At 44.9% G+C, this 25,165-nt stretch overlaps 1 protein-coding gene across 3 annotated transcripts in view; it reads left to right on the top strand.

The window, feature by feature from the left end:
• The window catches only part of COPB1 (coat protein complex I subunit beta 1), a 28,366-nt gene extending 3,528 nt beyond the window's left edge, over window positions 1–24,838 (top strand). For all 3 annotated transcript variants that reach the window (XM_075567019.1, XM_075567020.1, XM_075567018.1), the window contains exons 4-22: window positions 1,231–1,400; window positions 2,287–2,401; window positions 3,292–3,384; window positions 4,022–4,159; window positions 5,804–5,923; window positions 7,295–7,402; window positions 8,261–8,407; window positions 9,251–9,396; window positions 9,869–9,965; window positions 10,746–10,906; window positions 11,947–12,067; window positions 14,216–14,443; window positions 14,960–15,139; window positions 17,950–18,094; window positions 19,076–19,195; window positions 20,925–21,070; window positions 21,623–21,712; window positions 22,629–22,784; window positions 24,436–24,838. In XM_075567019.1, the coding sequence (XP_075423134.1) occupies window positions 1,231–1,400; window positions 2,287–2,401; window positions 3,292–3,384; window positions 4,022–4,159; window positions 5,804–5,923; window positions 7,295–7,402; window positions 8,261–8,407; window positions 9,251–9,396; window positions 9,869–9,965; window positions 10,746–10,906; window positions 11,947–12,067; window positions 14,216–14,443; window positions 14,960–15,139; window positions 17,950–18,094; window positions 19,076–19,195; window positions 20,925–21,070; window positions 21,623–21,712; window positions 22,629–22,784; window positions 24,436–24,495 (2,541 nt within the window). In that variant the 3' untranslated portion in view covers window positions 24,496–24,838. The remainder of the gene's footprint in view (window positions 1–1,230; window positions 1,401–2,286; window positions 2,402–3,291; window positions 3,385–4,021; window positions 4,160–5,803; window positions 5,924–7,294; window positions 7,403–8,260; window positions 8,408–9,250; window positions 9,397–9,868; window positions 9,966–10,745; window positions 10,907–11,946; window positions 12,068–14,215; window positions 14,444–14,959; window positions 15,140–17,949; window positions 18,095–19,075; window positions 19,196–20,924; window positions 21,071–21,622; window positions 21,713–22,628; window positions 22,785–24,435) is intronic.
• Window positions 24,839–25,165: the final 327 nt, after the last annotated feature.

The following is a 25,165-nucleotide window of genomic DNA, read 5'->3' on the forward strand; positions in this document are numbered from 1 at the left end:
TATGCACGTATATGACGATTGCAGTACAGAACATGCATCGATAAGTGGGGAAAGGTAATGCTTCACTTTAAGTACATTTTCGCTTTACATACATGCTCCGGTCCCATTGCAACGTTAATGCGGGGTATGCCTGTATTTAGTAAAGGTGCAATCCCACAGTCGGCCAGTTGAATTTCTTAGCGGTCTCTGAAGGGGGACATCTTTGTCAACGAAGTGTTTTCTTCACCCTTGCCCTCTGTCCTTTGGGCCAATAAAATATTTTTTTCCCCATATTTTTGGTCTGCCTATCCCTTTGTTACTGTATTTGTGTACAATACCTTTTTATAGGTACTCCTGGTATCAGCACCCTCTCCATTAGTCTTGTTTATACTAGTTAAATGTGTTCCCCAATCCCTTCACTATAGATATAGATATCTATATATCTATCCTGATTTGGTTAAAAATTGTATCAATTACCCAGATGGGACCCCTTAAAGACTTCACTGGATTTGGTTCACTTTGGTACTTAGAGGGATTGCCCTTTAACACGTCAGCGTGATGTGTTTCTCTCTTGTTATATTATTGAAATGACCCGGTCTGAGCTCGTTGTTGTTGCAAATGTTTGTCTAAATTGTGATAAGTAAAGAAAAGTAAACTTCTAACACACTGCATGGTATTCATATGTTATAATGCTGACGTTGAACCCTCACAATGTAATTAATTACACGTTTACATCAATAGAGAGAGTAGAGTCCTGATCATGTTAGTGAAGCCAAACATCCAACTCAAGACCCAAGACCATTTCCGGGTTGCTTTTACCGAGTCACATAATCTGTGCCTCAAGAACCAAAAACATTGGGGTCAGGGATTCTTTGTACAATTCTGTATACAGCGCTATGTAGTGTCGGTGCTAAGACGAGAGTAATTATCATCCTGATATCTTGGGGAAATGTTTCATATAGGGGAGAACATAGAAAACTTGAGGCGCATGTTCAGATCCGGCCACCTAAACCGGTTCGACCGAAGTTGTAGACTTACAAATAAATGTAACAACTCCAAAAATTGAGGTCTATGAGACTATTGCTTATAAAAATGGGTCAGACAGCCTTGTACTGGCTAAAACTAATTTCCCTTGAGTGAGACTTGGCAGGCCTGGGGGACCCTGTAATTGACTTGTAAGGGCTCCTCGTGTGATTGTGTTGAGGGGGCTTTGTCACCTTTTTCACCCTTAACTGTGTGTGTATTCTTCAGGATCTCCAGCACCCCAATGAGTTCATCCGCGGCTCTACGTTGCGTTTCTTGTGTAAGCTGAAGGAGGCAGAGCTGTTGGAGCCCTTGATGCCGGCAATCCGAGCCTGCCTAGAACACCGGCACAGCTATGTCCGTAGAAACGCTGTGCTTGCCATCTACACCATCTACAGGTAAGTACTGAGTGTAGACTTCCACTCGCTTTGCTATGTTTGGATCAACTAATGCAACAATTCCCCAAGGACATTCTTTAAACATGCCAACAGAAAAACTGCCTGGTGTCCAAGTGTAGTATACAGCACGTAGAGAGAAACAATGTTCTGTTTCTCAGTTCTTCCGGGTCAGGAATACAGTTGGCAATGTATTAGCTGGCTAATGAAGATAAACTTGCTTGAAGATGGACTTGAAAAAGCATCGTAGAGTATTTGTATGTAATGGAATAATATTAGCTCAGATTAAGGGTGTATAAACATCAAGTCCTGCAGTGGATAATGTAGTCAATAACTGTAGATGAACAATCTTGACTAGTTCTCTACCTGCGTGGACAACCAACCCTAGAGCTAAATGTGCAATATGCAATTTTCCTCCCAGAGTCAGATGACCATAGCGTGGGAAAATAATGAAGTTACTCTTTGACAAAGCGGTGAAACACGTTAGTTACTGACCTCGCTCATGCAATGTTGTCACCTGATTAATTAAAGCTGCTTTTATATTTAGTCCGTGTATTGTAGCCCACATTTGTTGCTGCCGTGCTCCGCTTTTTCTATCTTTATTGGATCCTCTACAAGTGTAGTATAAGTTGTTATATAAAGTATGCCCTGCATCTGTGCCAGTTCAATATGGTCAAAGGGTACTTCCTACTGGTTTCCTACATGTTCATGCACTCCATCATCTTCTCTATTAAACTGGAAGACTGGTATGTTACCTTAATATTTCTTTGTCAGTATGATTTACAAAAGGGATTGCCACTTTTCTTATTCACCAACTTCGCTTTGGCTCATTCTTGGCCATGTGTATTTCTTTCCTTCCCAATCGGTGCTCTTCTAATTTTGTCTGTAGAAATTTTGAACACCTTATTCCTGATGCTCCTGAACTCATCCATGATTTCCTGGTGAATGAAAAAGACGCAAGCTGCAAGAGAAACGCTTTCATGATGCTTATCCACGCTGACCAGGTAAAGGCCAGATCTCGAAGAAAAGCTTTAGGAAAATCTGGACATCTCACTGGGCCGCTACTGCGACCCGTCTCTCTAGGTATCATGTATCTGGTCTGAGCTAGAATTGGGCATGGGGTTTGCCCTAGTTTCAACAATCATTAATTTATTAGTGAAGCATTCTGAGTAATATAAAAATTGGACCTCAGAATGTTTCTTCTTTTACATCCCTCCCTTGAAATCGGAGGATAAAGATTAAAAAAAAATACTTGGGAACCCACGTGGGGGGAGTAAGGAGATCACACAGGGTTTATGGAGTGGTCCTAACGCAGGTTCACCTTACTGGTTACGCAAAGGAAAACATATGCCGATACAGGGTCCATGTTAAAATGACAAGAAGCAAGAGGTGACGCACTGTGTGCTCATTTGCATGTCATTACCCAAAATCCCTGGCTGCAGTGGACGCCCGGTATGCTAAGAGATAATGGGGAAAGGCAGGGTTGCAGACCGGTCTGAGACATGTGAATGTGCTCACAAGTGATATATTTAGTTGCTAGAATAAAAGAAAATGGATCTTTTTCTATTGGCTCCATTTTTAATGGTTGCTTATGTAAAATTATGTTGTAAATAGACATTTAATTTCCCTTTCAACCATTTTACAGGAACTTTCTCATATCTACCTGCTGATAAACATGTTTTGATCTGAATAAGGCTTCCTTGCTGTACGAGAAGAATCGCTAGCTTATGGTTGTATGTTAAATAGGGGAAATGGTAGAGTAGCATTCTCTGTGCAACTTTACTTCTCAGGAACTTGAACATCAATACAAAAGAAATTTGGAGGAGGTAAACACCTTTTTTTCCAATCTCATTAGTAATATGTGATTTTTTTTTTCTTTCTCTGTCTCCCCCAGGACCGGGCTCTGGATTATCTCAGTACTTGCATTGACCAAGTGCACACATTTGGAGACATCCTTCAGCTGGTTATCGTTGAGCTGATCTACAAGGTACAGTATGAGGAATAAAAGGCCTTTCTTGGTGATTGACGGTACAATCACAGCATCTTAAAGAAGAGTTGCCTGGCTTACATTAAGCTGTTGAACATCTCTATCTATTGATCTATCGTTGGTTTGAACCATGATATGATATCCATGGAAACGGCAAGACGTAGTGAGGTTTGCAAAGCATTCTGGTGGGATGGCTGGTTTATATGTTTGGTCATACAGAATCCTCCACCTCACCCTGGTACTTATTGTAGGCAGCAGTTTAAGTTTCAGCAAGCGTAGGATTATACACTTTCAGATCCCCAATAATACATGCGGTTAATGGGAACATTAGTTGCTCTTCATCTACCCACAGTTTCTGTTTCTAAAGCTTCAACTTGGTGAATAAATTCCCCCAAATGTGCAGTAATTTCCTGCCGCTGGCCCCACAACTTCTAACGCCCCCTGACATTCTCTAAACCCCATTGGGGAACAACGTCGATTTAAGAAGGCTATTGTTCTGTTGCTTGTATCTGCTGTTTATATTTACAGCGATTAGCGCACACACACACACAAGCACACCTGGCAGATAGACAGTGGCGTTTGTTGGACACGTGACGGGTTTTTCACTTCCCATAACAATGTGCATGTACCTCTGCAGGTTTGCCACGCCAACCCCTCCGAGAGGGCTCGCTTCATCCGATGCATCTACAACCTTCTTCAGTCCTCCAGCCCTGCAGTGAAATATGAAGCAGCTGGGACGCTGGTCACACTCTCGAGCGCACCAACGGCCATCAAGGTAAAACTGTGCTGTTGAGCTATACATTTTATCTTTGCTAGAAATGACATTTCCCTTTTTGATTTTACTTCTTTTAAAGTACTTCGGGGGTGGAAAAATCCCATGTCGCCCCGGGCGCCTAATGTCCCCCCTGACGCCTGTTCGCTGTGCAGTGATGACTGACCTGATTGACCGGTCAAGTCACCACTGCTCAGTGAGGAGAGCGGGGGGATCGGCGAGCAGAAGGCAGGCATGCGAAGGCGGGGCTAGTCAGAGGAGACGGAGATGCGTGTCTCTGTGCCCACGCCTGCTTTAATCTCAGTGGTAGTTGGAATTGTGGTTTGATATCCAAGGCATCTGCTTGTAGCATTCACAGGTTTTTAAGGCTGCGCTTATAGTGCTGGCGACTGCGACTCAGCGCCGTAGCAAGTACATGCAGTCCGTCGCGGGTGCCAATAGTGGACGCAACCATGACGGAGCGATCGGCAGTAGTCAAAGGATTTTTACTTTTTCAGCGATCGCCACGTGACGTCAGCGACACGTGAGCGGTTCAGCCTATGAGGGCGAACCGCTCACGGCTACGCCTCCGCCACGCTCCCTATAGCCCTCCCTTGGTCTCCTGCACCAGAGTGCAGAAATCACAATAGTGACGGCTGACGTCACACAGTCGCGTAGCTAGCACTATAAGCGCTGTCTCAATCTGCATGACGAACTGTAGACCTTCTGAAAGCTACCGTCGTTGTAACATTTTCTGAATATAGGTGAAACATACCGTTGACAAGACTATTTGTAGATGAGATATTTTTTTTGGCAATACAGACTGTTATTTTTACCTTTGTTTGGCCTGATCCTCCTCCTTGCATGTGAAAGCTGGAGGATGGTTGCAATCCACTTCGCTTCACAAACAACCTTTCAAGTTAAAGCGACAACCCCAGATTTATTTTATTTTTATCTTTTAGATATCTTTCCCCCGGAGTTAATTGGTGGTCCAGCACCAGGACACCCCCAATTTAGTGTAGCTTAAAAAATGAGCAATATATAACAAAATAGGAAGCGCTCTAACAATTTAAATAAAGTCCAATCTTTTGAGATGATTTGGTGCGTTGCAGCTTGAACAGTCGAATTATTCCAAATTCCAATAACAGCAATGACGTTCACAATGTCCAGCGCTCCTCGTGATAGGGAAAGATGTGAGAAAGATAAAGGGGAATATAGTGAAGTACGTCACAACATTGAACATACAACAAGAGGGTGGTAAGATATGCACTCACGTTCAAGTGCCTATACCAGGCACGTAATGGTATCTTTTGATGCAGTCTCCTGGTGTAATTTCCCCTCTGTGTAGAAATGAAGACTTCTCAACGGGGATAATTATAAAAGCTCCTGCTTAATAAAAAGGTAGGTTTTACACATGACAGTATAAAAACACGGTAAGGACAAACTGGTCTGTTCTTACACCAGGAGACTGCATCAAAAGATACCATTACGTGCCTGGTATAGGCACTAAAAAATGAGCAGCCGGAATTGCTGTTTTGTTACACTTTCTATAACTTTTTATATAGAATACTTGTTTACCCAAATCCGTGTTATTACAACCTGCAAAAATTCTAGTTCTGTTCCATGTTGTTGTTGTTGTTGAAACGTTTCCTTTTCTTCCTCATTTAGGCAGCTGCTCAGTGCTACATTGACTTGATCATTAAGGAGAGTGACAACAATGTGAAGCTTATTGTCTTGGACCGTCTGATTGAATTAAAGGACCACCCTTCCCATGAACGCGTGCTACAGGTGAGCAGATTCATCTGTTCAGGACTTGCTGCGCGTGTCAGCCATTTGTGTGTGAAGTTAACCCTAAATTTCAATCTACATTTTTGGACAACTGCATCAACTAAGCCTTCGATTAATTCCTATAACTTTCAACATTATCTCTATGATATTAGGTAAGGCTCCTAATGTCCCCAAATTCCAAGAAACAGGAACTAAATTGTAAGCTCCCGAGGCAGCAATTGCAGCTGAATGGTTCTACCTTGTACAATGCTATGTATATTGGTAACAAAAAAACAGGGAAATGGCTACATTTTTTGTACTGACAAACTGATGAGGGGCATCAGCCTGCGATGAAGATTGCCGACATATAAAGTTTTTGAGTCAGGGTTTTGTGTATTGTCCATTCTGAGATCAACATTTTATCTACTGACAGAACGATCTCCTCTTCTGGACTCTGTCTAGAACAGGGGTGGCTCAGTCAACGTCTGAGCCACCTGCACTAAAGAAGGGATATCCCTAATACCTGGCCTGTTGGTGGTCCTTGAGGACGAGTTGGCCACTCCTTGTCTAGTATTTAGCAGGAAAGCGCAGATAACAAAGGCCTAAGACTTTCTCTCGGTGTATATTTTACAGGTAGGGCTTTGATGCACACGTTGGAAGCGGAAACGTTCTTCACATTTACTAAAGTGTATTGTAGTTTGTGGCTTAATCCCTTTGCTGCCAGAGTGGGCAAGTTACGCATTGTTTTGCATGGTTTAAATGCAATGTCATGCTAAGAAGAACCTGCAAGATCCAGTATAAAATGTTGTCACAAGCAATATTGTAACACAGAACTAAGGCTGCGGTCCCAGTCACTGCTACAGCGCACACCTCGGCGTGCGCTGTGCGTGTAAGCACCGCCTCTCAATGGGGCTGGGCCCAGTACTCACCTTCCCGCTGAAGGTGCAGCCGCACTGTACTCGCAGTTTTTATTAACTCAATGGAATTGAGTTCAGAACTGGCGACGGAGGCGTGGCCACGCCCCCGCCGGCGGTTCACCCAATGAGGGCGAACCAGCCGCGTGAGGTCATGACCACGCCCCCGCAAAACCCCGACCACGCCCCCTCCCGTCGCAATCTCCCTAGAGATCGCGGATAGCGCTGTGCACGCGCCGCCCCTCACCTCCCCCGACCCCCTCCCCCCCCCCCCGCCGGGCGCGCGTGTCACAGTGATCACTGGGATCGCAGCCTAAGGCAAACATTGCTTCTCTGTTCTGTTCAGCACACAAACAATATGTATAATGCTCAGTTTTCCAACATGCTGTTTTAAATCCATTTCAATAATTGAATGTTTTATTGATGTAAAAATATTATATATATATTATTATTATTTTTTTTTATTATTACATCCCAGGATCTGGTCATGGACATCTTAAGAGTACTCACTACCCCAGATTTGGAAGTGCGCAAGAAAACTCTTCAGTTGGCTCTTGACCTGGTGTCTTCAAGGAATGTAGAAGAGGTAAGACACACACACACACACCCACCACCACCCCTCCCCACCCCACACCAGTTGTATTTTGCCTGGGTGCTCTGCTAGGGCAGCACAAACAGCAGAGAGTAGTAGGCAGACACACTCAGGAAACTTAAATATGGTGCAAAGAAGATTTATTTGTGCATCAATGATTCGTTCCTACTTCGGACCTTTCTCAAGCTGAAGATGTGAGGACTCTCTCGCCTTGATGAACAAATGCCTGGGAGCCCGTACCGGATATTACTGTAGATTCAAGGACAGAACGGCACTCGCAGGAATGGTGAATATTTATTTAGCAGAAGTCAACGTTTCAGTCCTTATTTAGGTCCTTTATCAGGAGCCTTCTACCTACAGCGAGGCGCTGTACAAAATGGTTTGACGATCACTTTGCACAGAGCCTCGCTTTGGGTAGAAGGTTCCTTTTCACTACTTGAGTTATCATGATGAGCACTGAAATGTTGAGCTATGCTAAAGAAATATTCACCTCTGCAGCCACTACTGTGAGCGCCGTTCTGTCCTTCATTATACATCTAAAATATTCATTCTTATCACAAGAAGAAATGACCGTTGTTGGACAAAGATGGTACTTGCCTGGATTTCAAGAAAAATGATCAGGTTCAAGACGAGCAAAAGTAAGATGGGTGAGTGAAATCATAAAATGTGGTGGAGAAGAGCGGTTTCAACCGCAGTACCTGGAAATAATAGGGGAGGCCTTCATCCATTATATAGATAGATACGTATCTATCACGTTTGTACACATAGACAAATACTTAGTATTTTGTATTGCTGAAGTTGAGAAGTAAATGACGACGATTTAGTTCTGATGTGTCAACATTGCTGTTCCAGCTGGTGATCGTGTTGAAGAAAGAAGTGATCAAGACGAACAATGTGACCGAGCACGAGGACACTGATAAATACCGCCAGTTGCTGGTGCGCACGCTGCATTCCTGCAGTGTCCGCTTCCCAGACATGGCGGCCAACGTCATTCCTGTGGTAAGGGAGAAGTGCTGCATGCTTTCCCAGTGCGTCACAGAGCAGAAGTGTGTGCGCAGCTGTGGATGTCTTTATTAGAAAGGATGCACTATCACTGCAACAGTAAATTCAGTTTCGTCTGCTCGAGGCGAACATTTGGAGTTTAACATTAATCAGAAAGCGGGTGTTTCTTAAAGGGGCAATTTGGTGGGCGACTTGTTTTATTTATTTTTATTTTTACACACAGTGTAACATTGAAGCAGTGGGGTCTCCGAAGCTAAACCAAATTAATTTCAGCTCGGGGACCCCTTGCTTCCGTAGATACTTGCCTCCGTAGGGGGTGCCGGAAGCCGTTTGATTAGCAGGGATCACGTAATGGGCGCTTTCTCAAAGCTTGCGGGCCAATAGGAAGCTGTGATGTCATCAGGCGAGTCTTCCTGTTGGCCTGTGTGATGCGGGAGCTTTAAAAGCAGAAGGATACCGGCACCCCCTTCGGAGATGAGTATGTCTGGAAGCAGGGGGTGCCAGGAAATGAAATGAAATGGGGTTTCAGCTCCGGAGACTCCCTGCTTCAATCCTATGTTTAAAAAGAAAAGCAATCGCCCGCTTGGATTACTCCTTTTCAAGCTGAAAGACACTTTGTAATGGCTCATTCTCTGCCCTGAGAGAGAATGGGGACGAAGGTTGAAATGAGCTGGTCAAAAAGGTTGCTCTAAAAAAAACACATTGTTTCTGTAGCTGGCTTCAGCGAGTGAGGGAGATAATGCTCCTTATCTGGCTGGAAATGTCTCTTTCCTTCTCCCTTCCCTGTTACTTTGAGTCGCTCAAGCAGTATAAAGGTTAACGGGAGGTCTTGGCTTTCAGCTGATGGAGTTCCTCAGCGACAGCAATGAAGCAGCCGCTGCCGACGTCCTGGAGTTTGTACGCGAAGCCGTGCAGAGGTTTGATCACCTTCGGCCGCTCATTGTGGAGAAGATGCTGGAGGTTTTCCACGCCATCAAATCAGTCAAGTAGGTTTTCCCAAACTCTTGCAGATCAGTCCTGCTACGGATGGAAGTAGAGGGTAAGGCAGCGCTTATAGTAAGCGAGACGGAGCGACGTCGCGACCAAAAATTTGGAAGCCAGGTATATTTGATTTTTCAGAGACTGTCGCCACATGTGACTGTCTCTGAACCAATCAATGACCCTGTCGCTCGCGACGTCGCTGCAAATTAAATTACAACTTTCTCTAGTGGCGACGGGCGACGTCATCGGTTGCGTCGCCGGCACTATAAGCGCGGCCTTAAGATGTAACAGTCGGCCTCTTTGCATTGTGGCATGAAAAGCTTAAATGCAGGCAAGCTGTGGGGATTTTAAGTGAGATGCTGCAGACATGAAGGATTCTGGGTAGCACCGTTTGGTAAAGGGAGAGGAACCCTAAATCGTTTCTCCTTTTGAAAGATCAATAGGGAAAAAACGGCAACATGTGTTTTCTGATCTCAGGATATATCGAGGGGCTCTGTGGATTCTGGGTGAATATTGCAGCACAAAAGAGGATATCCAGAGTGTGATGACGGAAGTCCGCCGATCTCTGGGAGAGGTATGTACTGCACAAAAACGTAGCTCCAGCAAAATCTATTATCCACAAGGAAATCTTTTACAATGATGCATATACCTATAGCATCTATATTCCAACTCTCTGTGAGTCGGGTTACTGGCTCTGCACTTCTGTAACCCAGGCTGTGTGATGCGGCGGGCCGACATAAGCGTCTAGGGCTCCATGTTAAAATGGACAAGAAGCAAAAGGTGACCCTGTGCTCATTTGCATTCAATTACCCAGAATCCCTGACTGCAGTGGAAGCATTGTATGCAAAGAGATAATGGGGCAGGGTTGTGGATCTGCCTGAGACATGTGAATGTGCTCACAAGTGGTATTTTTATTTGCTATATTCCAATCAAATAATTGCTATCTCAATAATGAATTACAGGACATTTTTCTGTTTGTGTACCCATATTTATCGTGTTGATCTGAATACCTTGAACATTAGATAAAAAAAATCTGGGCTCTAGTTCACCTTGTGGGCTTTTAAAGTCTGTATAATTCAGTAGAAGGAAGGGGCACTGTGTGCCTTCTAGCAGGGGTGCACAAACTTTTAGGAGGAATGACTAGGTCTATCGAGGATCTCTCTGAGTCTTATTATATTAAACAAAGAGAGATAAAACTCCATATAGGAGCAAAGTAAAGCCGCACATTTCCTAACCGGCAATCGTGAACATTTGTAAAAACTCTGGATTAAAATAAGGCCGTTGGTGCTTCTGTTTTTTGTTATTATTTAGGCGGTAACCATATTTCTGTGACTACGTTCTTGACTTCTTGCAGGTTCCAATTGTTGAGACCGAAATCAAGAAGGAATCGGGCGAACTGAAACCTGAAGAGGAAGTGACTATAGGCCCAGCTCAGAAGTTAGTGACCGAGATGGGCACCTATGCCACCCAAAGTGCCCTCAGCAGCTCGCGACCTGCAAAGAAGGAAGAAGACAGGTCGGTAACGAGGACGGATATTAATTAAAGTCTCCCAGCTGCAAAACTGGGGCGTAAAACGGCACCAGAAGACAGGGATGGCCAAGCCAACTCCATTCCTCAAGGGCCACCAATAGGTCAGGCTTTAAGGATATCCCTGCTTCAGCACAAGTGGCTCGGTCAATAATTGAGCCACGTGCTAAAGCAGGGGTATCCTTAAAACCTGACCTGTTGGTGACCCTTGAGGACTGGAGTTGTCCTGGTCACCCTTGTCTTAAGAGATGCCATTTCCTCTGTCTCTCTACTGCAAAGACGTAACTCTGCTGAAATCCCTCTCCTGGTTTTCAGTTAAATCCTGTAATACCTTCAAAAAATGTATTTCAATGTTATATAGTCCTCTGCCCTGACGTCTCGCTATAACCCTGCTTACTGCTTCCCTACTGCTCAAGGATGTCTTCTGTCCACAGTTTTTTTGTACCTCAAGCGCTCTCCTACCTGAGATCTCGCTCACTGCCCAGCACCTTGACATGACTTTTCCCCTCATTATCCACAAAGCACCTTCTCTTCACTTTTTATTCCTCTCTCAAAACTCGCCTCTTGAATGAAGCACTTCAATAGTTCCAAAGCACTCGCCCCCTTGCATGTGCACTTACCACATTCTTACCCTTTCCTACTGTCTCGAAGTAATCCCTTCTTAACACTTAGACTGTAAGCTCTTCGGGGCAGTGACTCATTTCCCTAATGTTTACTTTTTATATGTGTAGCTCTTTTCCCTTTTCCCACGGTGTATTACATCTCATGTCAGCTTGTTGCATCTATTGCTGCTGCGAAGCACGATGTACATGGATGGGGCTAGTCAAATGAAGATAGACAAACATTATGAGAGGTCTTCTCTTATCGTTAGCGTTGTCCGATGGCTGGTTAGGAGGGTGTAAGTTGGGAGATGTCTGCTTGAAAAAAGGGCAAAGAAACGGCAAGTTGTCTAATGGTTTATTCTGTTAACACTCCAGTACATGTTGCTAGATGGCACCGTGACGTTCGCGTTCCCTATTCTGTTGCAGACCCCCGCTGCGAGGATTTCTGCTGGAGGGGGATTTCTTTGTGGCTGCCTCTCTTGCCACCACACTGACCAAGATCGCATTGCGCTACGTTGCATTGGTTCAGGAGCAGAAGAAGCAAAACGTATGTTCCAAATCCTTGCTTTCTAGTTATACAGGAGACAGCTCTTCAAAATAAACTTTTAATGCATGTAATATACATTCTCCGAAAGAGAAAACAGACCATGGTGTAGATAGAAAATACAAATGAAGTTTATAAAATAGCTCTTCCAATTTAAGGCTTCCTCATATCTGCACCATAGTCTGTTTCCACTTTCTGAGATCCACTGGGACAACCTAATATCATACCCAAGATAGAGACTTCATTGCCACTGGTTGGGATACTGCTTTGATTATTTGCTCCACTCTGAGTAGATATTGTGGAAGTTTTTTCACTTAATAATATTTCTTTACACACGAATTTTGCACTAGGTGAATTTTTCTCTTCTGCATGGTATTCACCACGGCTCCTCTTACGTTCTGGAGAGAATCGTTTGCAAGACCCTTAGATAGGCTGACCATATTTCCTTGAGACAAAAACGGGACATTGGGATGGCAAAAACGGGACTCCCAGCTCCCCCCGCTCTCAGCTCCTCCCGCTCCCTCCGCCATCAGCTCCCGCCGCTCGCCCCTCTCCCAGCTCCCCCCACACACACACCTTATACTGGGGGGTGGGCAGTAGACGAGAGAAAGGAGCAGCCATCCCCCCAATAATATATTTGGCTGGGGGGGGCATCCGTCCCCCGCCTCTGGCTCCCCCCTCCCCCGTCTCTGGCTCCTATCTGATGGCGGCGGGCATCGTGCCACGAGGTCTTCAGTCAGACTCGCACTAAGCAGACCCCGGAAGCTGGAAGTTCTGGGTCACAGTTGAGCGGGTTACTGTATGCGAATGGAGGGGGCGCGTGCGTTACGCGGCGGAAGGGAGCAAGGGGGCGAGCATGCGCTAGTGCATCGATGCGTCCGCGTTACAGTTCGGAGCACTCGGTGGAGGTGGAGGGGGGCCGAAAACGGGACAAAATAGAATTTCATATAGAAAAGACAGGACGGTCGGGAAATGGGGTAAAACCGGTACTGTCCCATTCAAAACGGGACGTATGGTCAGCCTACCCTTAGTCCAGTCTATTTATTTCAAACGTTTTTATTGTTTTTTTGTGGTATCACATCAAGACTTTGAAACAGGAAGAATAATGTACAGTCTTTTTTAATGGTTTGAGTGGAGGCGTCTTCTTATTTATTTTTTGTAAACACTTTTTGCACCATTTTAGTTTTGATACCAGCCACATTTACACTTGTTTATTTGGTTCACTGTAAATAGCGCCTCTATTTTCCACTGGGAGGTAAGGAGAAAGTGTTAGAGCGCCATCCATTGTTTTGTGTTATAGGTCACTTTGTCTCCCTGTGCCTCGGGCACCAACAAATAGATTGTAAGCTCATCTGGGCAGGGACTTGTGCCTTCAAAAATTCTATGTACAGCACTGTGTACACGGTCAGCACTATGCATGAAAAATCATAATAATAATGCATTTAATACTGTAGGACTTGTATCATGGAGGTGCTGTTAACATCTCATATTTCTGGGTAGCTTCCCATTCTTGGACATCCTTTGCTGTAAAAACCAAGTGTTAAGTGCTCCGATTCTGTCACATTAAAACAGTTTGTTAATTTGCAGTAAGGAAATTAAAATGAATTGTATTAAGATCAAAGGGGCAAGTTAATAGGTCCCAGCCGTTTTTGACTGTGCCAGACTGCACTGGAAACATTTTCCGGTTTTTGTATTCCATCAGAAAGGTGTTTTAATATCAATAGATAAATGTATTAATAAGTGAAATTGAACAAGTATATTGTATAAAAATGCCTTTTGGGTCTCGGCTTCAAACAGTTGGGATGGATGGAAATAATGTATCTCTTCCATTAGCCTCTCCTTTACAGTGTAGCACAGGCTATACTGACAACGAGCCGGTTAACCTGTATGTAGGATTGCAGTATGTTTAAGATCAATGCTTATTTTTTCTTAGGTCCCTGGACTGGATAAAAAACATCCACTGCAAGCCACTGGCTCTGTTTTACTCTATTGCATTGCAGGGGTGGCCAACTCCAGTCCTGAAGAGCCACCAACAGGTCAGGTGGACTTTTTAGGGCTGGAGTTGGCCACTGCAGCTCTATTGTATAAATAGGTCTAGCATATGTATTTGCGTTTCTAACGTGACACCTTCGACATTCTGCCTTCCAATAGTCCTTTGTTGCTGAAGCAATGTTGCTCATGGCCACCATCCTACACCTGGGGAAGTCCTCCCTTCCAAAGAAGCCCATCACAGATGATGATGTGGACAGGATCTCGCTCTGCCTCAAGGTGCTGTCCGAATGTTCTCCACTAATGAATGACATCTTCAACAAAGAATGCCGCCAGTCTCTGTCTCAAATGCTGTCTGCTAAGCTTGAGGAAGAGAAACTTTCTCAGAAGGTAAGATTATAATTGGCAAGAGACTCTGAGCCTTATTCTGTATACAGTGAAGCGACCATTTAAACTCTGAATAATTTTTGCAAGCTGGTACATTTCCCCTTTAAATCAGCAATATCCTCTACCTACACCCCTCTTCCCCCACCCCCCCTCCTTTTTTTTTCTTGGAAAACGGCAATGGATGATGACATGACTTCCCATTGGCACGTATATGACTTGGGAGATTTAAACCACCATATTGCATCCTCTGGAGTGGGTTGAAATGGAGTTACTGCTGTTATGTCACACACCGCTGTTTTTTAATCTGATTACCTGTCTATCAATATTGTATTCATTTATTTTTTTTAGTCTTGCACATTAACTTCCTGTAGGTCACGGCTGGACAGGAAGTGTTACCTGTTCCTTAAATGCCAGGGAGAAATATATATGGGATCCATATTAGGTTCGTCAGTGATCGGCACCGAAGAGGCTGCTGCTTTTTTATGTTTCACTTTCCTCTCCCTGTTCTTTTCCCAACAGAAAGAGTCGGAAAAGAGAAGCGTGGCCGTCCAGGCCGACGACCCCATATCCTTCATGCAGCTCACGGCTAAGAATGAAATGGCTTCCAAAGAAGATCAGTTCGAGCTAAGTTTGCTGGCTGCAATGGGAACAACGCAAAGGAAGGAGGCCACGGATCCGCTGGCATCCAAGTTAAACAAGGTAAGGCAGCGGGGGATGTGCATGTGATGGAGAAGGACACCCCAGCCAATCCGGAGCCGTCAGAAATATATAGCGCGAGCACTGAACTCCGATTGGCTGAGATGCTCTTTTCATGCGTTTGAAAAAAAAGTTTGCGACATTGGTCTTGATCTCCCATTTATTGAAGTGAAACTTCCTTAGTGGCACCTCATTCGTGATGGGGCAAAAAAGAATTGTGGAGACAGAAATGAAACGGATGTGACGTCAGTGCTGGCAGTTGAGGCCGGGCTGTGTTCTGGCTCAGCCCGACCCCAACACTGACATCACACCCGCTCCACAAATCAGATGCGGCGGCGATAGCCGCCGGCGCTGCTCCCAATCGCCCCCCTCCCCCCCCCCCCCGAGCCCCACCCCCCCACACATCGTGACATATGCGGCGGCGATAGCCGCCGCTCCTAACGGCCGCTGCCATGCCGCGCAGCCTCTCTCCTCCCTACCTCCGCTTTCCTGCGTCCCGCTGACTGAGCGCCGCCGGGGTCGAGGAGAGGAGGCCAGGGATCATGGAGGGTATCCGCCGCCGCAGCTCCTAACGAGCTCTGCTCCCCCCACCCGCTGACATGCGGCGGCGGCAGCCCTCAAAATTTAATTGCCGCCACTCCTGCTGACCTCCCTCGGCCGAGGCATGGAACGGGGGGGGAGGGGGGGGTAGAGTGAGCTGCGTTCCCCACAGCACCAAGCCAGCTCCCGCTGACGATGACGTGCTGCCCCCCTTCCCCGCCGACACTGCCTCTGCCCACGCAGCACTTCCGGAGGGGGGCGGCCTTTATTAGGCAGCTCTGCCTGTCTGTGAGGGGGGGGGGGAGGAGAGTCTCAGGCAGAGCCGCCGCGGGTCCGCAGCTCTGCCTCTCTGTGAGGGGGGGGGGGGGGAGGAGAGTCTCAGGCAGAGCCGCCGCGGGTCCGCAGCTCTGCCTGTCTGTGAGGGGGGGGGGGGGGGGGGGAGGAGAGTCTCAGGCAGAGCCGCCGCGGGTCCGCAGCTCTGCCTGTCTGTGAGGGGGGGGGGGGTGTGAGGAGAGGAGGAGAGTCTCAGGCAGAGCCGCCGCGGGTCCGCAGCTCTGCCTGTCTGTGAGGGGGGGGGGGGGGGGGTGTGAGGAGAGGAGGAGAGTCTCAGGCAGAGCCGCCGCGGGTCCGCAGCTCTGCCTGCCTGTGAGGGGGGGGGGGGGAGTCAGGAGAGAGGGGGCAGGACACAGAAAGAGAGACACACATACATATATACACACACAGACACACACACTGACTGACACACATACACACACACACACTGACTGACACACATGCACACACACTGACACATACACACACACACACTGACTGACACACACACACACTGACTGACACATATACACACACTGACTGTGAATAGGTTAGGGGGATGTGTGAGGTGCAGGGGGGCTGCGCATACGTCACACGGTCACACGCACGCACACGGTCACACACACACGCACATGGTCACGCACACACGCACAGTCACACGCACACACACAGTCACACGCACACACACACAGTCACACACACACAGTCAGTCGCGCGCACAGTCAGTCGCGCGCACACGCACTGTCACGTGCACCGTGCACTGTCACGCGTACACGCACTGTCACGCGCACAGTCACACACAGTCACACAGTAACACGCACAGTCACACGCACAGTCACACAGTCACACGCACAGTCGCACGCACAGTCACACAGTCACACGCACACACACAGTCACACACAGTCACACGCACACACACACAGTCACGCACACACGCACACACACACGAGGAATTCACGCTTAGTGCAAATACAAGGGATGTGTACGCATGTTCTAAGTCAAATTTATTTGCGTTTTGTCAATGAAATTGTATTTTGATTTTTAATTAAAACATCACCAATACAAATACAATTTCTGTGACAAAAGTCAAAGAAGTTTCACTTACACAGCACACACAGCTTTTTTTTATAGTTTTATAGGTATTCAAAAGTGATTTGTAGCGTTGTCAACATTTGAGACATGATTTATAACGATATTTCCCCCCCCCCCCCCCCCCCATAGTGAAGTATTATTGCCTCCTAATTGGAACAAATCTGCTCCATCTAATTCACCTTTGCAGAAATTAAAAATTATTTACCACATTTATCTACGCCCTTTTTTTGTGTGGAAAATGAACAATGTTCCTAAACTGCAAAAAAAAGCCTTGGTTCTTAGACAAACTTAACCTCTGGGATCCTTTTGGTTCAGTCCATTTTGCGAGCGAATCAGTGTGTAACTTAAGTGTTTGTTTTGGGCAAAACGGCGTGTGACAGCCAGTAATATTTTTGACTCTTCTTACCCCCCCCCCATAACCTTTATTTTTATTAGACTAAATGGGAATGATGCAGCTGTTTAATAAACATTATTTACTGTACGGTGGAGGTTTTTGTCACTTTTTTTACCCACCATAACCTATTTATTGTGCGGTTGAAACCTATCCCAGCTTCATATTGCAAAGCCAGTATAACCAGCCTCACACTGATGAGACCCAAAAGGTCGAAAACTGGGAGTGCTCATCTGCATGTCATTACCCAGAATCCCTGGCTGCAGTGGTATAATTATATGCTAGGAGATAATAGGGAAAGACGGTTGCAGACCTGTCTGAGACATGCGAATGTGCTGACAAGTGATATCTTTATTTAATTTGTGTAAACTATATAAAAGACAGCAGGACATTTGCGTTGTAGAAGATGTGGCTTTGCAGTGTAACTGTGTGTGCGCCTAATCTCGTCACTGACTTTCTGTATTGTACCCTCTGTAAGGTCACGCAGCTGACGGGATTCTCTGATCCGGTCTATGCAGAAGCTTACGTTCATGTCAATCAGTACGATATCGTCTTGGATGTCTTAGTAGTCAATCAGACCAGTGACACTTTGCAGAACTGTACACTGGAGCTGGCCACTTTAGGTAAGCATATTTTTATCTGTGTACGATGATGGACCTGTCCTGAGAGAGCCTGCGCCTCATTACACTTCCCAGGGGCTCTGCGATAGGTACAACCTCACTTATTAGAAATATTTTGTATTACTATATTTGCTCCCATGTGTGTCTTTTTAATTTTAATTTTGTTTAATCCCGATGGCATATTTTAATATATATTCTACAGACGTTTGTTATTTTTTATTTTAGAGCAATTCTGATATTGGGGTATTTCCAAGGCCTGTTTTAATACTGCCTTGTTACTCAACCATATGCTTTTGGCTGGGGATGTAACTCGCTACGACGCTTCAATGAAAGGAAACCAGCTAGGAATGGACTAAGGAGTTACCCTCCACTATTCATTATTTGTTTTATATATCTTTTGTTTCTATAGAGGTTTGTATGACTGGACTCTACAGTGTTTAAGGGGTGAATGTTAGCCAAGAATGTAAGTGGCCGGCGCATCAAAAACAGATTAGTCCCATAGAAACATGTATCTCCGCCTGGACCTCTGCTCTGTGACTTGGATATTAATACAGCATCCCTTGCAGGGGACAGAGACTAGTGCCCACTGGCACACATATGTAGTACATAGATTGTCCCATAAGCTGACTTATATAATAGCATGAACCCACAGGGATAACTCACTGTTCAGCTTCCTCTCGGATCCTCCAGTGCGGTCCTATTGCGATTCCTCCAAACGGCGTGCTGATCCACCAACAAGATGAACAAAAAGCAGAAGGAACAAAAAACCCATACACCTTGATAAAGGGCACACGGCCCGAAACGCGTTGGTGTCGTGCTTTTTGATGCTGTCTGGGGGTGATGTTTGATTCTTTTATGGAATAAACCCTGTTATTGTACTTGTGAGCCGCCTCCTGCTTTTTTGGCAGTGCGCTGCCTTTTTTTGCTCCTTCTGTGAATGTTAGCCAACCTGTTGTGACCTTTTTCTTCATGTGTTCTTGGCAGGTGATTTGAAACTTGTAGAGAAGCCCTCCCCGCTGACTCTCGCCCCGCACGATTTTGCAAACATTAAAGCCAACATCAAAGTCGCGTCAACAGAGAACGGTATCATTTTCGGTAATATTGGTAAGTGTTTATTGTCGCAGGAAAAGTGCAATATGACAATACCCTGGCTCTGGTGCTCTGCCTGTGCCGCGCTCCTATTTGCTAAGCTGTGAAAATGCTTCACCGTGTCAGGAAAGCTCTGAGCTCTACTCATTTAAATGGAGCAGAGTGCTTCACTGACCATAGAGAAGCAGTCTCATAGCATAATATTGATTAGCGGCTTCCATTTCTCCTTCTATAACTGTGTTATTCCCATGTGTTTCTGAGGCAGTACTCCCCTCTGCCATTGACATTGTTAACCCTATGGCTGCTAGGGAGATTTGTTTTATTGTTCCATACCACATTAGTTATTGGGAACAAGGTGTTGGTGTTATGGGAATTTGCTGTACTATGGATCTCCTGTTACAAACACATGCTTGCTATCCTGTACCAAAACCACCAAGCACTAGGGGGCACCACTGAACTTGCCTTTAAAGCTCTATAATAAGAGACCTTTTATGTGATAAAAAAAAGTGCATTCATGTGGAAGCAGCCCCCTGTGGTGCTTTGTTTAAACCCTTCACTGCCTGCAAAGAAGGGGTTAAAATATATTTGTTTTGGGGGGGGGGAAGGGGGGGTTACATTATGAAACTGCTGGCTCTACGTTTTGGATTCTTTTGTGGGTATATTGATGTCGGTGTACTGTTCCTGAGATCAGAAACACCATAAACCCAAAATCCAAGGAATGGATGAAAATGCACCAATGTGCACACATACTACTTGCATCTGCAAAATCTGGAAGAGAGTAGATAGAGCGACGCTCAATAACCATGTGTGCACACATACATCTTGATAGTTGAAAAAGATAATCCAAGTAGGAACACATTATTTAATCCATAGGCTCATGTATATGGCATCATCATATAAGGGGGGGCAAAAATAAAGACCTAGCGGTCAGTCTGCCTGACTACCGCAAAGATGGTCAATATTGCACATCCCACACTTAAAATATAAATCTCCCCATGGGGGTATCAGGTAATACGATAAGGGCTAATGCCTATTACCTGCCCTGGGGGTATACTAGAATCTGGAGCGCCGAAGTCGGATGATGGTTCCTCTGCGTGCAGTCCTGAAGTCTTGAAACAATGGAGATGAAGGAAAGTAAAGGATGCACTGCACTGCACTGTGTATACCTTGATAAAGTCCTGCGGGACGAAACGCGTTGGTGCGGCTGTTATATACACCCATTTGTGAGTCCATTCAATAAATACCCTCTATTTTATTTTGGAGTTTGCCCAACATATATTGTCAAATACCTTTCCAGTTGCAGTGCATCCTTTGCTTTCCTTCATCTCCATCAGCAAAATCTGCAGTGAAAATGCAAAGAAATGCACAAAGCAGCGCACTGCCCAGGTACACAGGTGTATCAAAAATAAAATATAAGTTTATTTGTCAATCAGACATAGCAAACAAGGGGGTACAACCCTCCAACGCGTTTCACACAACAAGGTGCTTTATCAAGGAGTATCACCCAGTAGTTTACCCACTCCATCATCTGAACCTTGACTGTTATTATATGATTGATGAACGTACATAAAGATTCCAGGACTGTTGGAGCACCCATCACATTTCTATATCGAAATGAAAATAAAGACGCAGAGTCTGTTTTCTAATTCGGAGACCGTAGATAAATGCACGCTGGTATTGTATGAATGTATGTTTGTATATATGCCTCTTATCTCTCCCATCCTGGTCATTTGGTGTTTTACAGTGTACGATGTGTCTGGCGCAGCAAGTGACAGAAACTGTGTTGTCCTGAGTGATATTCACATTGACATCATGGATTACATCCAGCCGGCATCATGCACAGACACAGAATTCCGACAGATGTGGGCAGAGTTTGAATGGGAAAACAAGGTATATCCTATCTGTACTCCGTTCATTGAGCCAGTGTCTGGTGCTTGGGTAATCCGTGTTGTTACTGCTTGATTATTGTAGGAAGCCAAGTTCTCGTTATCGGGACATTTTGTTAACTGCTCATTTAAACGACTTTTTGCACATTTCTCTGTCAACCTACAAACTGTTGTAAATTTCCATGAAAATTGGCATGTACAATTATTTTTGAAGCGCCTCAAAGGAGGCTGGCCTAGTTTCTAGGAAACGCAGAACTCGGGCCGGGTAACGGTTATTGAGAGCACAAGACGGAGTCAGGCTAGAGCAGGGGTGGCCAACTTCAGTCCTCAAGGGCCACCAGCAGGTCAAGTTTTCAGGATATCCCTGCTTCAGCACAGGTGGCGGTCATTGACTGAGCCACCTGTGCTGAAGCAGGGATATCCTGAAGACCTGACCACCTGGTGGTCCTTGAGGACGGGAGCTGGCCACCCATGGGCTAGTGCTATAATGGGATTGGTGTACTATAGAATCCGGTTTATATTCACTAACTCGCTGTCCTTGGTTGGTTTAATTAAGGTGACCGTGAACACAAACATCATTGATCTGAATGAATATTTGCAGCACATTCTGAAGTCGACAAATATGAAATGCCTTACACCAGAGAAGGTACGTGCCATACAGTCTGGTAATCGGCCATAAATAGTTTGTGTGGGGCCAACCAATTCTTACAGATTTATCCCAAAAGCTGTAGTATGACATTACAAGTTTACGGTATTAATGGCTTTCTAGTGACTTGGTAGGCCTCGAAACATGTCTTTAGCAACATCTATGGAGAATTCCCGCTTTGGCCCATTAGAAGGTTTTGCATTCTGCAGTCCTCCAAGACCAATAGGGGCGCAGCTACATTGTGGTAGGAACACAAGTTAGAAAATGTCCAGTTATAGGTCCTGTGACCCTCATAAACTGTGCCACTTTCTGCTTTGTTTATGAACATGCTGTTTAACATTATTAATGGGGATAAAGAATTGTTTAGTGATAAAGGCACCATCTTTTGCAGCAGTGAAACATGTTTAAAATCCTAATGTTACCTGCTTGTAACCTTCAAGAAGCTGTCTCCCATTGGCCAACCAGGAATGTATTCTGTGTACACTGCAGCATTCTAGAAATAATATCCTTTAATATTTTCGCTAATAATTGTGCTAACCTACGTTTTAATAGTGGTTGCGTTTTACTGGTTGTGCAATGACTGGTAGCGCTGCCTGGATCCAAAACGTTTAATTAAAATATTGTCATTACTCTGTATGTACAGTTTTTTGAGATCCTGGCACCCCTCCAGTGCATCTTATGTTTTCATTTCAATTACATAAGTGCGCCTAATCTGCATATTGCAATCTTGCAGCCATGGTATGACCAAAAATATGGCGCATACTGCAAGGGCCAGAGTCCCCAAGCAAAGCTGTTAAAATCTCTCTGTCCAATGAAGTATTCAAGGCTCAGTATGCCTAATGTCTTACTTTGCTGTCCCTGAGGTTCAACCTGCCAGTAGGGTGAGATTGTAAAGTTGCGTGTGCTCCTCCTACAGGCTCTCTCTGGTTACTGCGGCTTCATGGCTGCCAATCTCTACGCCCGGTCTATATTCGGAGAGGACGCACTTGCCAATGTCAGCATTGAAAAACCGGTTCATCTTGGACCTGACGCCGCGGTGACTGGACACATAAGAATTCGAGCGAAGAGTCAGGTAATCTTTGGTTACTAGATGACCCTTCGCTTTCACACACAATAGATGTGTTATTTTATTTGGATTGCAAATGTGTTGCCCACACTGTCTACTTATTTAAAATAAAATCCATAAATATGTAACATTTTTGTAGAAAACTAGTAATGAAATGAAATTGGCAAACAGATTTGTGCAGATCCCAGAACCATCAGGCAATCTCCTCTCATTATAGCAGGGACACTCCTTCCTGCTGCTCTAGATTCTCCCGTGATCAACGGGGTAAACTAAATGACAAACACAAAAAAAGCGCATAGAAAGAAACTAATATGTCAAAAATCCACTTTTACGTAATAAAAAAAAACAATTAAAAAACTTACATTGACTATTTAGGGAAGTCATTCATATGGAAGTCATCTCCCCACACGGGGGAACCACTGATGTTGGCTGCAGGAAAGACAGATGTACAAAAAGGGGTGTTGGGTGGCTTTACCAGTACTCGCCAAGGGCAGTTGCGAGTCCCTGCTAAACCTGCCCTGCTAGTGGCAGCGCGAGGCGGCTGACGTCACAACGGGATGAACAAAAAACCTACGCGTTTCGCGTAACATACATTTTGTGTGTGTGTATATCCTCATGCTTTCCTGCATGTGCATCTTCAAAATATTGGGCCAATTTGCGAGACAAAAAATTCACCCTTCTTTCACAAAACTTTTTAAATGCACCAGGGGCTAAGATACTTTTCAGACTCCTAGCTTTTCTAAATACAACCTTCTGTCTGCCTGCAATCGTATCTATCACAATGGGATAAGTTACGGCGAGTAAATAACACAAGAAGGATGAAATGCCATGCGATTTATGGGGCCCGTCGGGTTTGTAGGCCGTTCTCTGGCGTGCAAATGTGCGTATAAGTGTTCTTTATGACTCCTGATTTTGCAGATTTTGAGTGTAATTTTTAGTTTTAGTTTCCTTAGTTTGGAGAGCGCTCCAAGCATGAGTGCCGGGTGTCCTCCGATTACGCAAGAGTGCGCAGGGGGAGGGGGGGCGGCATTGCGGGCCAGCTGAGCGCGTGGGGAAGTATAGGTTTTTGTTTATGTAAACGCCGATCGCGGCTGAGCGTGTGTGCACGCGCACCAGCGCCGCGCGCACCATGTGAGCGGGGACTTATATAGATATATGTATGTAATTCCGCGCCGCCCGATCAGCGCTAGCAGGGACTTAGCCTTAGGCGGGATTGCACCTTTTAAGCAATCTGTGTTCTAAAATACTCCATCTCAGCTATTGCTTAGAACCTAATTTTTCATGCTTTGTAATTTTAATTAAACAGGGCTAGCATGTTACTGTAATTGCTGCAGAGTCGGGCTTTTTTATTACCCAGCAAACGTTTTTATTTTTTTTTACACGTGCCTCTAGATTCCCATTAGTGTAGCTTACTGCAGTAACGAGCATCAAAAGAGTAAAGTGCTTTAGAGAATAATCCTGCCTTTGCGTGTAAAGTCTGTTATATGCACAGTGTGTCATTTACATTCCCAAGCTAAATCTATATATTCTCTGTAATGTAAACCGTTTAGGGGTGTAAAAATAAACCCTTGTTTGCGTGACCATTTGACCCATATCGGTGTATAATGGGTTCATCCGTGCAATTGTTTGTAACCAATATTTTTTGTTTTCTTCTCAGGGAATGGCTCTGAGTCTGGGTGATAAGATCAATCTGTCACAGAAGAAATCGTGTATATAAAGCAGGAAACGCCACCTCCGGATCAATTTAATATCAAAACTTTCAGCCAGTGCCCTGTTAGGATTCAGAACATGCTGTATTCCTCCCTGCTCTGTGTGCTAAGTAGAAGATAAGATTTCATGCAGAATGCGTTGGCGCCGATCATTTATACCATATTCAAATCCTTGAGAACAAGATCCAGTAAACCTACGCAGCTCTCTTTTTTATTTTCCCTTTGTCTTATACTCTTACTGTCTCCTAATACACACGGAGACTATTTGACATACAATAAAGAGATTTATGTCTGTGCTCTCATCTTTCGTGACGTCTGACAATAAAACAGTCCTTTTTGATTACTCTCCTATACCTAGTAAGGTTTTATTCATTTACCATTTTCTAAACGCTGGAACCAATCTGCTCCTACTAGTAAAGCAGTCTCCACTTGAATTCATTGCCTTCCTTGCCAGCAGTGAACATTTTGCATTTTACAAATGTGAACAAGTTTTAGATTTGGCGATTTGGCAATTTATTAAACCTGACACTTCCCTTTCCCCAGGAATAAGTAATACCTTTTTTGAAGATCTTGTTTCATTAATCATCTAAACTGACACAGCCGGCCTGTTAAAGCCTTTACAGCACGTGTGTGAACAGCACATAGCATATACTAGAACATCTTGCCCGTGTTGATTCC

The sequence above is a fragment of the Ascaphus truei genome, chromosome 12 (assembly GCF_040206685.1).
Source record: "Ascaphus truei isolate aAscTru1 chromosome 12, aAscTru1.hap1, whole genome shotgun sequence".
Classification (NCBI taxonomy): Eukaryota; Metazoa; Chordata; class Amphibia; order Anura; family Ascaphidae; genus Ascaphus; species Ascaphus truei.